General features: G+C 54.6%; 1 protein-coding gene across 1 annotated transcript in view; it reads left to right on the plus strand.

Annotated features, from left to right (window-relative positions):
• Positions 1-13,551, plus strand: part of LOC140396967 (tetratricopeptide repeat protein 9A) — a 134,818-nt gene that overhangs the window by 87,825 nt on the left and 33,442 nt on the right. Inside the window, exon 2 of the mRNA XM_072485966.1 lies at positions 11,155-11,337. Within this exon, the coding sequence (XP_072342067.1) occupies positions 11,155-11,337 (183 nt within the window). The remainder of the gene's footprint in view (positions 1-11,154; positions 11,338-13,551) is intronic.

Consider the following 13,551-nt stretch of genomic DNA (forward strand, 5'->3'; position numbering starts at 1 on the left):
GCCCGGGCGACTGGGATGGCGAGCTGCCAGCCTGTCCTGCCCGTTGCCCACCCGATGCACCTGGGACGGAAGGGGGGGAGTCCGAGGTGTCGCGGTTGTACCGGGACCTCCCCTACAGAGGGAGCCGGGACGGACCACACCACCTCCTCCTCCCTCGGGGTGCCCGATGGCCCCCAGGCCTCTACATCGGTGGGGGATGCGAACGGACTGGCCATCCGACGCCCCCCGACACCTGGCGCTGCCAGTCCTGGAGGCCCGTGCTGGTATCGACAGGGGTCTGCAGGTTTGCAGCCATGGAGCCCAGGGGGTTGGCAAACCCTGTCTGTGACAGTGCGACGCCGGCTCGCACATGGCCACTGGCGCCGATGCCCTCAGCGATGGCCTGCTGAGACTGGGCCATGGCCTGCAGAGACTGGGCTATGGCGTTGAGCGCCTCTGCCATCTGGCGCTGGCACTGGCTCATGGCCTCCTGTGAGAGGGCAGCCATGTCCTGGGCCACAGACGCCGCCTGCATGGAAGGCCCCAGGCCACGCAAACCGTTCCCCATGTCTGACACCGTCGCACCCATTGCCTCCACCGCGGACGCCACCCGTGCGGTGTCAGCCTGGGTGGCACGCATGACCGGCACCACTCCCAGCTCCTGGACGCGGGTGGACTCCTCCACCTGCGACCGCAGCCGCCGCAAGCCGCCCGTCACCCTCTTCGCTCGTCTCCGGGTCGGTGGTTGCATCGGATCTATGTGTATGTGTGGTAACTGCAGGAACCCGGGATCCATCTGGGTGGCAGATGTTCGCTTGGGCTGGGCTGCCCTCCGACCGCCCGGTCCCTCTGCTGCTCCTACCTCCACCTGCTGTACCGGGACGGCTGTGTTGTGTGCACCAGTGAGTGTACCAGACGCCTCATCACTAAAGTGCCCAACCGTGGTGAGTGTTTCTGCGATGGTGGAGGGTGTTGGTGACAGCAGTGGCGTTGTGTCGTGCTCTTCGTCCCACTCTGAGTCCATGGCACTTTGGGGTGGGGGTTCGTCTCCACCCATCCACTCTGAGTCACTGTCCGGCATTTCGTCTTCCTGGGTAGTGCTGTCCCGGGTAGGGGTGTCCCGGGTAGTGGTGTCCTGGGTAGTGGTGTCCTGGGTAGTGGTGTCCTGGGTAGTGGTGTCCTGGCTCGGATGTGACGGGGGCCTGTGGCTGCCCCCCTCGTCGCTGGGTGGTCGCTCCCGCACGTGACGGGGGTGTCGTCTCCCTGTTGCTCCAGGTCTCTCCGTCTCCCATGGTGTGCGAGGGGCATCCTGCGGGCGTCGCATGCTGGAGGGTGCGGGTCTCTCCGTCTCCCGTGGTCTCCGAGGGGCATCCTGCGGGCGTCGCATGCTGGAGGGTGCGGGTCTCTCCGTCTCCTGTGGTCTCCGAGGGGCATCCTGCGGGCGTCGCATGCTGGAGGGTGCGGGTCTCTCCGTCTCCTGTGGTCTCCGAGGGGCATCCTGCGGGCGTCGCATGCTGGAGGGTGCGGGTCTCTCCGTCTCCTGTGGTCTCCGAGGGGCATCCTGCGGGCGTCGCATGCTGGAGGGTGCGGGTCTCTCCGTCTCCTGTGGTCTCCGAGGGGCATCCTGCAGGCGGTCTGCATCTGCGGGGATGGGTGCCTGGACGTTTGGTCCTGCGATACACAATGAAGCATGGTTAGACATCAGGCAGTGATCAGGTGATACGGGGGAGGGGGATATAGGGGAGGGGGGATATGGGGACGGGCTGTCGGTGGCTCACTCGCTAGTACGCCCCCGACCTCTGCATCAGCAACCTCCCGGTCCTCAGGTCCGCCAGCCAGTTCCAGGGCCCTTTCCTCGTGTACGGTCAGTGGCCTCTCATCAGCGGGCCCTCCTCCAGTCCTCACATGCTCCCTATTGTTGTGTGCGCGCTTCTCCTGTGGGGGGGGGGGCAGGGGTAAAAGGCAACAGTGTTAGGCAGGTATATGAATGCACGCCATCGGTTGCGCGTGCATTGCAGAGGTTAAGGTTAGGGCTGGATTCACTTGGGGATATGGGGGAGGGGGGATATGGGGGAGGGGGGATATGGGGGAGGGGGGATATGGGGGAGGGGGGATATGGGGGACATGGGGGAGGGGGGGATATGGGGAGGGGGGATATGGGGTAGGGGGATATGGGGGAGGGGGGATATGGGGGAGGGAGGGATATGGGGGAGGGGGGATATGGGGGAGGGGGGATATGGGGGAGGGGGATATTGTGGAGGGGGGATATGGGGGATATGGGGGAGGGGGGATATGGGGGATGGGGGGATATGGGGGAGGGGGGATATGGGGGATATGGGGGAGGGGGGATATGGGGGAGGGGGGATATGGGGAGGGGGATATGGGGGAGGGGGGATATGGGGGATATAGGGGAGGGGGGATATGGGGGAGGGGAGATATGTGGGAGGGGGGTTATGGGGGAGGGGGGATATGGGGAGGGGGATTTGGGGGAGGGGGGATATGGGGGAGGGGGGATATGCGGGAGGGGGGATATGGGGGATATGGGGGAGGGGGGATATGGGGGAGGGGGGATATGGGGGATATGGAGGAGGGGGGATATGGGGGAGGGGGGATATGGGGGAGGCTCACCCTGCCTGCTCTGACGAGGTCGTTCACCTTCTTGTGGCACTGGGTGCCTGTCCGTGGTGTCAGTGCCACAGCGGTGACGGCCTCTGCCACTTCCCTCCACAGACGCCGGCTGTGGCGTGGGGAAACTCTGCGGCCGTGCCCGGGATACAGGGCGTCCCTCCTCTGCTCCACCGTGTCCAGGAGCGCCTCCACATCGCGTGACTCGAACCTCGGGGCTGAGCGACGGCCAGCCATCCAGTTGGGTGTTGCGGTCGGGTGTTCCGGTTGAGTGGGGGGGAGCAGCGCGGCCTTATGAGCCGTCACGCCGTGCAGCGCGTATGACGCTGCACGGCGTGAACCACTGCGCAAGCGCGGATCCCGTTACGTCGCTGCTAGCCCATTTCGGGCCGGAGACTATCGACCCATTTTTCCGACGTGACGCAAGTCGGATTTGCGCCGTTTTTTGCGCCGATCGGCGGACTTTCCACCGATAACGGAGAATTTCGCCCCTGAACTTGGCTGCAGGATCGGAGAATCCAGGCCCATGCACGTGTGTGCACACTTCCCAGGGAGTGTGCATGACAGCTACATCCTGGAGCAGTCGGTCATCCGTGGCCTCTTTGAGGACCACCCCAGGATGGCTGGTTGGCTCTTGGGTATGAGCTGAGGACCTGGATAATGACACCAGTACGGAGGCCAGTGACCGATGCGGAGACTCAGTACACCGAGGCCCATGTGGCCCCCCGGGCTGTGATTGAGTGGTGCACTGGACTCAAGATGGGGCTCCAATATCTCGACCGCTCTGGTGGTGCATTGCAGTACACCTCCCAGAGGGTCGCCCACTTTGTGGTGGTCTGCTATCTTCCCTACAGCAGGGGGCGACATGCTGGAGTTGGAGGGGGAGGAACATGTGACCATCTCCGAGGAGGAGGACAAGGACGAGGAGGCCCTGGACTTGGAGGGGCTGGAGGATAATCCGAGGGAGGACCCGCAGGACCAGTTGGAGCATGGAGGACAGGCAGCAGCGGCGAGGATCCAGCAAGCCTTGAGGGTCAGGGAGGCCTTCATAATCGCCTGCTTCACATTGGATGTAGCCTTGCTCGCCATTCCCCCTCTCCCCAAACTGTGCCCGTCCCCCTTCCTCTGGCTTCCCCCTTCCCATTCCCCACTCTCCCAGGGTCTGTGTAACATCACTCCACGGTGGTGGGACTGTGTTGGCACTGTCAGCAAGTCACTTTTGAGGGAAGGGGGATGGTGATAACCCGCTGAGAGCTGGTGTTCCTCATTCAATGCCATAGTCTGTCCCCTGCCTGTCTGCTGAGTGCTCACTCACACCCATCACCTGCACGTGTTAGGCCGGGGAGTGGAGGCTGGGAAGAAGCATCCAAGACTTCTTTGCCTGGGAAGGTGGGGCATGGGATTGGTGCTCGGCCCATATTGCAGAAGAAAGTGCTGGCGATGTCATATTGGTCGAGGTGAATAATTTTTATTAATTAACAAAAGTATCTCAAATGACCCAATGCCCCCCCTTAGAGGCACCCCCTTCGACACCCCTCCCTGACTCCGCAACACCCCCCAGTGCCCTCTCAGTGATCCTTGACCTGCTTAGCCTTCTATGATCTACTGTTGCGTCCAGATGTGGCTCCAGGATGCACATCAGAGGTGGAGGCAGCCTGCTGCCTACCATGTCCCGTGACCTTTGATGTCCCTGGCTGGCATCCTCTGGGGGCTCTGAGGCTGGAGGGCCCCGGCGCACTTGCCAGCGGCATATGCCCTCCCATGCCACCCTGTTCCTGGTGCTGACTTTGAGACGCACCGTTGTTAGTAGGATGGGTCTCGAGGCGCTCTGCCATGGTCGTCACTGAATGAGACACGTCTTGAACACCACCACTCATGCTGCCGACGTCGTGCACCAGGCTCTCCACTGCAGTTGCCACCCTAGTAGTCTTGGCCTCAGTGCCATGCATTGCTGGTGCTTGCTCCTGCGCCCAGAGCCTCTGGGTCTCCTCCAATCTACCATGGACCTGCTGGAGGGTTGCTGTCACCCCCTCTGAATCTCATGCCGCACACTATTGTCTCCATCAGCTCCAGGTAAACCTGACCAGAGGCTCAAAATCTGACTGGGATCCAGGTGGGTGCTGGGATCCAGCAGACCTCTGACTGCTGTCTCGCCTGGGCATTCCTGCCTATACCTGATGTACATCAGCAACTGTGTGGTGCTCAGCAGATTGTGCCCAGAAGCCCGTCCACGACCGTTGCCCACCAATGTGTGTGTCTCTGAGCTGGTGGAGGATGGTGATGACAGTTATGATGCTTCTATGGTGGTCTCATGGGAAGTGGGGTGGGGGTGGGGGGCGGGGGGGACCACTCCGGATGGGCCGTCGCCGTCGGATGGATAACCTGCGGGAGAATGGACATGTGGTCTGTGGGAGGGATGAGTCAGTGTGTATGGCGTTGACAACTCACATGTAAAAGGTCATCTGGGTGGGGACCGGTGGTTCCCCACCTCTGCGCGGGATTCCAACCTCTACCTTGGTTACAGATCTGTCCTCGGTCATTCCTGCGACCTTCAGGGCCTGTTCCCTGTAGGGGTTGAGAACTCTGATGTCCTGCACCCCGCCACCCGTCTGGGCCTTCTCCCGCCTGTTGTGGGCCAACTTCTCCTGTGGGGGGCACAGAGGGGCATCGTTAGCCTTGCGTGTCATTCATTGCGGGAGAGGTGGGGCCTTGGTGGTGGGGGTGGGTGGGCTGGGGAGACGGCCCGTAGTTGAGGGCGGACCGGGTTCGGGACACAGCCCGTATGGGGCATTGGAATGGAGAGTTTAGGGGGTACAGCATGGGCAGCACTGCTGGACATGGTTGGGCCGGGCCATGGAAAGGTGCTGGGCGGGGCCAGGCGCATACTCATGGCCAGGGGTGGGGCTACTCATCCGTGTGGCCCGGTCGAGATCGTTGATCTTATAACAGCACTGGGTGCCGGTCCTCCTGGTCACACTCTCCGAGCTGAAGGCCACTGCCATTTCCTCCCAGGCAGCACTGGCTGCCCTGTGGCTGACACTCCGTGACCCTTGGGGGAAGAGGGCATCCCCTCTGGCCTCCACCGCATCCAGTAATCTGCCCAGGTCGCTATCCCCTAATCGTGGGGCTGGTCTCCATAGCGACATGGCTGGGAGCTGAGTGGGGTTGACTGTCCAGGAACGATTTAAGTATTGCTTTCCTTTGCAAGCTGGGGGCTAGCGGGCGTGGTCCCAGTGACTCAGCCGACGGAAGCATCATTTGCAGCGTGATGCGGGGGGCCTCGTTACGTGGACCATTTAATATTTTATAACCCCAGCTGACCCATCAGCTATATCCGGTGGGGGCTCGCAGCTGCACAGCGTAAAGCCCCCGGCTTTACCTGCGGATACGGCTGGGGACTGGCCGGGTCTGTGGCCAGGCATGCGCGGTACTGTGCAACATGGGTGCACACCAGTGCAACCAGTGCCATTTTGTTGGCGAGGAAAAGTGTGTGTGTGGAGTGCAATGTGTACATGTGCTGCAGCTTGCCAGCCTCCTGAGTGTCAATCACGGACCTGGTGAATCTGTCACCGTTTTTCATTGGAATCAATTGTGTTTTACGTGGTGCCAGTGCTAACCCCTTAACCGTCGCTGAATCGGTCCAGGTGCGATGTTAGTTTTGCTGTCATGGAACTCCATGAATCCTGCCCCATTGTCAGCACTAAGAGCTGGATTCTCCAGTCCTGCAGCTATGTCCACAGGATCGGTCTGGTCTTACGACCAGAAAGTCGGCGCCACCCCCGCACCGATCCACCGCCCGGTGGGAGCTAACAGCCGCGCAGTGTAAAGCCTCCGGCTTTACCTGCGGAGACGGCTGGTGAATGGCCGGGTCTGTGGCTGGGCATGTGCATGGCAGCGGCCTGTGGCGGCGACACCGTGCAACATGGCACTGGCCGCGCGTGGACCCGGCCTACCAAAAACAACCCCCCTGTAACCAGCCTCACCACCCCCAGACTACCCCTCACCAGTCCGCCTAGACCCCGCTGAAGACCCCCCTGCCAGGCGAACGGCTCTCCCCCCCCCCCCCCCCCCACGACTGTGGCAGCGCTGGACACAGCCTGCAGTCGCCACGCAACATCCCCGAATGGTGTGAGCACTCGCGAGCGCCGCCGTCGGGGACTCGGCACATCGGGGGCAGAACATCAGGGGAGGGCCTCAGGTGACGTCCTGAGGCTGCCCATATGGTGTGCGGCGTACATTTTTGAGCTGGTGGAGCATCGAAACCCACCCCCGATTCCGGCGTAAATGGGGATTCTCCGGCCGATCGCCAAACACAATTTCGGCGATCGGAGAATCCCGCCCTTAGTCTCAAGAGTGGAGAATCCAGCCCAGTATGTAAATTTCACGCACCCACTATTTATTTTCGCTGAAATACCATGCCCAAAGTGTAGGAGATGCCACAGCCATACAACCAACATTCAATCAAGGAGAGTCCACACTGTGTGTTAGTGGTGAAGCCCCTCATACCATATTGCCTCTGTGCAGACCTCCTTCCCAAACGATATTATGTCCTGTAACTCTGTCCCTTGTATATAAAGGTGCAATTAGAGTTAGTCATCGCCTGCTGAAGAAGGGACATTGAAGCAGGCATTGGGTTATTGGGAATCTTTGACACAGCTATCACTACCTCAGTACGAGATTTTATACTGGGCATGGGGGTGTTATCTTGGGAGGAATGGTTGGACAGGCTGTGCCTGAATCCATTAAGCTTTCTGTGTGCAGTATGGTTCTCTGGCTGTGAGTGCAGGATTATTCATCCATCTCTGACACCTAATCAGAATTTAACAGCATAACTATTCTGACTATCACATCACTGCTAACTCTCTGATGCAGTTGAGCCCACCAGCCCTGTCTTCTCCCATACCTTTTTACATTCACCTTTTTGCAATATTTATCCATTTCCCTTTTAGCTAATATTGTAGATTCTGATTCAACCATTGTTTCTGATGTGGTGTTACATATTCTAACACCATGTGGGGGCCCGTATCCCATAGCTAAAGCTGCGTGAATTACTCCGGGTACCTGCTAGCCCCCTGCAGGGTTGTGAATTAGCTGTACTTTGTCCCCAGGATTCTCCAGAGTAAAAATCCAGCGTTTTTACGCCGGCGTGGGGACATAGTCCCATTTCGGGAGAATCCAGCCCAATGTCTTTACCACGATAACTTTTCATCTGAGATATGTTAGCAGTATTTTCCCAGACATGAAAATTCTCCAGCCGTAAAAGCACATCTCCCCGTGTCTGCGTGGGTTTCCTTCGGGTGCTCTGGTTTCCTCTAACAGTCCAAAGATGTGCAGGTTACTTCGAGTGGCCATGTTAAATTGCCCCTTAGTGTCAACAATGTGAAGGTGAGGTGAGGTTATGGGGTTACAGGGATAGGGCGGAGGAGTCGGCCTCAGTAGTTTCCTCTTTCAGACGTTTGGTGCTGACCCGATGGATCAAATGGCCTCCTTCTGCTCTGTAGGAATTCTATGGTTCTAACTTCTCCCTTTAAACTTCTCCATCACGCTACCTCTCTCTCCATCTTTAAAAAGTTCCTTAAAACCTACTTATTTGACCAAGCTTTTAATGACCTGTCCTAATTTCTCATCAGCTTGCTCAGTGTCAAATTTTATATGATAATGTACTGCATTTTACCTGCCCCCGTCGGGCATGTTTTGGGCAAGGGGGCACCCATGATAAGGCAGGTGCCCACCCCACCACCTGCCTGCTAACCTTCAAACTCATCCCTATGATATGAGGGGTGAGCAGGTGCCAAAATCAGTGGCCCACCCACCATATTCAAATTAGTAACGAAGAATCAATTAGACTTGTTATTAAGCAATTGTCCCTGATAATACATTGCCCACACCATAAAACATTTGGCGTGGCCAGTCAGGTGGGAGCGGGTAGGTTTTTCAGAAGAAGAAGATATTCAGTCTCTGTCGGCTTTTCACAGTAACTTAATTGCAGTGTTAATGTAAGCCTACTTGTGACACTAATAAAGTTTATTGTTATTCGACTATTGAAGTGATGAAAGTGTCTACTCAGTTTCCCAATCCTGAAGCAACTGCCAGAGAGTGTGGGGACTCAGAAAAATAAAGAATGAATAAAAGACTGTAAATATAAAAAGAAAGTTATCCTTAAGGAGCTTTCCATCGGACATTGGGAACCTGAAGTTGGGACCATTTGGGACATGAGTCTGCCATTGGTGAAACATTACGGGCGGAATTCTCTGCAGCCCCGTGCCGAAATTGTGTTTGGACCGGAGGCGGATAATCGGTCTTTACGAGGAAATCGTAGCCGGCGCCGCTCCCGCGATTCTCCGGTCCTCGGAGAATCGCTCACGCGCGGTGCGGCTTGGGGTCCATTGGCAGAGGCCCCCCTAGCGTCTCTTCGGGGAAACTGGCCGAGTTCCCGTGTCATTTTTAAATGCTGTCCTTGATCTCTAGGACCCCCCCCCCCCCTAATCACGGCCTCCGGACCTCCCCAGCCTCCCAAATTACTTGTTTGAGCATCCTCAAGCACCCCCTCACCCCAAATCTTAAGGACCGGGCACCCCCCGGGTGGATCCCTGGCATGGGCAATCTGGCACCCAGGCACCCTGACACCCTGGCCCTTGTCAGCCTGGCAGTACCACCCAGGCACTCTGGCACTGCCAGGGAGGCACTGCCAGGGTGCCCAGCTGGAACTGCCAGTGTGTCCCGGTGGCTGTGCCAAGATGCCTGAGTGGAAGCTGGAGTATCAGAGTATCATCCTTCTCAGAGCCTGGCCACGGGGGCCTCAGATGGACTGGGAGAACTCCCAGGTGCCATTTTGCCTGGTCCACATTAATTGCTCACTTAAATGTGTAAATCTGGATCCCTCCCAACGATTGCGATATCTCGTGCGACCCCGTTAGATCTCGCGAGGTGTTCCGAGATTCGCAAATCTTGCGAGAAGCCTCTTGCAAGATTTAACGGCTTTGTCGTGTCATCAGGTCAGGCACTGTGAGGCCTTTTGAAGTTGCCTATCTTTATTCACGTGGGATCAGGCTATGCAGACCTACCTGTTTGGCCAGGTTATGAACCATTCCATTATGAATTAAGGAGAGGTGATGGTGGACCGGTATTGTCGCTGGACTGGCAATCCAGAAACCAAGGGTCTAGGGACCTGGGTTTGAATCCCACAATGACAGATGATGGAATTTGAATTCAATTTAAAAAATCTGGAATTAAAAGTCTAATGGAACCATTGTCAATTGTCATAAAAACCCATCTGGTTCACTCATGTCCATTTTTTGATTCATTCAAGGGATGTGGGCATCATTGGCTGGGCCACCATTTATTGCCCACTCCTACTTGCTCTGGCTTGCAAGGCAGTTTAAGAGTCAACCACATTGCTGTGGATCTGGAGTGACATGTAGGCCAGACCGGATAAGGATGACAGATTTTCTTCTTAGCGAATCGGATGGGCTTTTATGACAATCGACAATGGTTTCATGGTCATCGATAGAGTGTTTAATTCCAGATCTGTTTTTATTGAAATCAAATTTCACCATCTGTCATGTTGAGATTCAAACCCATTCCCTAGAGCATTACCCTGGGTCTCTGCATTATTGTCCAGTGACAATAGCACTACACCACCGCCTCCACTTAATTCATAATGGAATGGTTCATAAAGGGCAGCACGGCAGCAAAGTGGTTAGCACAGTTGCTTCACAGCTCCAGGGTCCCAGGTTCAATTCCCGGCTTGGGTCACTATTTGTGAGGAGTCTGCACGTTCTCCCCGTGTCTGCGTGGGTTTCTTACGGGTACTCCGGTTTCCTCCCACAGTCCAAAGATGTGTGGGTTAGGTGGATTGGCCATGCCAAAATTGCTCTTAGTGTCCAAAAGGTTAATGGGGCTTACTGGGTTACGGGGATAGGGTAGAAACGTGGGTTTGAGTAGGGTGCTCTTTGTAAGGGCCGGTGCCGATGGGCTGAATGGCCTCCTTCTGTACTGTAAATTCTATGATTCTATAACGTGGCCAAATGGGAAGGAAATTTGCCATCCTTACCTGGTCCTGCCTACATGTGACTCCAGACACTCAGAAATGTGGTTGACTCTTAACTTCCTTCTGAAATGACCTAACAAGCCACTTGGTTCAAGGGCAATTAGGGATTGGCAACAAATGCTGGCCTTGCCAGTGACGCCCGCATCCCATGAGTGAATAAAATAAAAATTGGTAGAACAATTGGAAAAATCCACCACAAGACATGCTTTGTCACATAGTCCTCTTGACTCGTGCAGAATGTTAATCTAACTGCGGAAAATATATTAGTCAGCTAGAAATAACCCAGGTCGATGATTCAGTTAGTGCGTGTTCACTTCAACCATGCTAAACGCTCTCCTTATATTTCCCTCATACCAAACAATCACAAGTGTGCCAAAATCACCATAGGTACAACTTCATGTTTGAGATTCATTTTTCTGTCAGTGCTCCAGTATGTTTTCAAAAACTATAACAACTGTTACCTTGTGCTCTTTTTTTCCCTTCTTCATTTTTCTCAAAAGCTTGCTTACTACAAGCGGAACTAGTGAATTATGAACGAGTGAAGGAATATTGTCTCAAAGTCCTCAAAAAGGAAGGGAATAATTTCAAAGCCCTGTATCGCTCTGGTGTAGCCTATTACCACCTCGGGGATTACGATAAAGCTTTACATTACCTGAAGGAAGCGAGGAGCCGAGAGCCAACAGGTGAGCCATTTTCCTCTTTACTCTGTGCAAAGGTGAGAGTTGCTGCGCATTGACGATGTGGAAATAGGCTTGCCAACTGTGATTAAATGTATCACATGACTTGCCCCCATGCTCCAGCCATTGGTCGGACAACTCATCCATTCTTGTGACTTAGAACATAGAACAAACAGTGCAGAAGGAGGCCATTCGGCCCATCGAGTCTGCACCGACCCACTTAAGCCCTCACTTCCACCCTATCCCCATAACCCAATAACCCCTCCTAACCTTTTTGGTCACTAAGGGCAATTTATTACAGCCAATCCTGCATGTCTTTGGACTGTGGAAGGAAACCGGAGCACCCGGAGGAAACCCACGCAGACACGGGGAGAACGTGCAGACTCCGCACAGGCAGTGACCCAGCAGGGAATCAAACCTGGGACCCTGGTGCTGTGAAGCCATAGTGCTATCCACTTGTGCTACCATGCTGCCCATGCTGCCTTTCAACACCAATTGGAAAGCAAAGAGACTCATTACCCAATTGGATGATGCTCAACTCACAGTCAGAGAAAATTACCCCTCCATTTTCAATATTTTTATATCTAGTCAAGAGAAATGTTTGAGAATTTGTTTTTTAAACCGTTCTCAATATCCTGGAGATTTTTCTCCAGGATTCCACACAGCAGATTGATCGTCAATTCCTGGAGACTCCAGGCCAATCCTGCAGAGTTGGCAACCCTAGTTTGGACGTGTGCTCAGTTAAGCGTATTCTCCATTTTGATTGGCCGTCAGGAAATCTGCAGAGAAACGCTGGTTATTAATGCATTTTTTCCCCCCATAAGGAGCAAAATATGCACCCTCACATTTAATATATAATTTTAAAATGTCATATTTCACAAGGGCAGGAGATCTGAATATCCTGCATGGTTTTGCCTGCTGCTGGAGGACTTTTGCCTCTATTTAGTATTGTGTACCCTGCATTATCTCAGAACTGTAACATCATTTTGTACATCCCTTTGTAAACTGAAACCTGGCTCAAGCAAAGATATGGGGCGGTATTTCCCCAGAAATCGGAAGCCTGGTGGCAGGTGGGAAAAGTGACGTTGAAACAGTCGACTGCAACGGTGACTATCTCCGCCCTATCACACAGGACGTAGAGTACAGAAATGAACGGGGCCGTCCCCATGATGTGACACCCACCCCTCCAGCAACTTAGTCCTTTGATGATCAGGCGGCATTTTTAAAAGCCACCCCAGCGCAAAGTACATAGAACATAGAACAATACAGCGCAGTACAGGCCCTTCGGGCCACGATGTTGCACCGAAACAAAAGCCATCTAACCTGCACTATGCCATTATCATCCATATGTTTATCCAATAAACTTTTAAATGCCCTCAATGTTGGCGAGTTCACTACTGTAGCAGGTAGGGCATTCCATGGCCTCACTACTCTTTGCGTAAATAACCTACCTCTGACCTCTGTCCTATATCTATTACCCCTCAGTTTAAAGCTATGTCCCCTCGTGCCAGCCATTTCCATCCGCGGGAGAAGGCTCTCACTGTCCACTCTATCCAACCCCTGATCATTTTGTATGCCTCTATTAAGTCTCCTCTTAACCTTCTTCTCTCCAACGAAAACAACCTCAAGTCCATCAGCCTTTCCTCATAAGATTTTCCCGCCATACCAGGCAACATCCTGGTAAATCTCCTCTGCACCCGCTCCAAAGCCTCCACGTCCTTCCTATAATGCGGTGACCGGAACTGTACGCAATACTACAAATGCGGCCGTACCAGAGTTCTGTACAGCTGCAACATGACCTCCTGACTCCGGAACTCAATCCCTCTACCAATAAAGGCCAACACTCCATAGGCCTTCTTCACAACCCTATCAACCTGGGTGGCAACTTTCAGGGATCTATGTACATGGACACCTAGATCCCTCTGTTCATCCACACTTCCAAGAACTTTACCATTAGCCAAATATTCCGCATTCCTATTATTCCTTCCCAAGTGAATCACCTCACACTTCTCTACATTAAACTCCATTTGCCACCTCTCAGCCCAGCTCTGCAGCTTATCTATATCCCTCTGTAACCTGCTACATCCTTCCACACTATCGACAACACCACCGACTTTAGTATCGTCTGCAAATTTACTCACCCACCCTTCTGCGCCTTCCTCTAGGTCATTGATAAAAATGACAAACAGCAACGGCCCCAGAACAGATCCTTGTGGTACT

Source organism: Scyliorhinus torazame, chromosome 2 (assembly GCF_047496885.1).
Source record: "Scyliorhinus torazame isolate Kashiwa2021f chromosome 2, sScyTor2.1, whole genome shotgun sequence".
Lineage (NCBI taxonomy): Eukaryota > Metazoa > Chordata > Chondrichthyes > Carcharhiniformes > Scyliorhinidae > Scyliorhinus > Scyliorhinus torazame.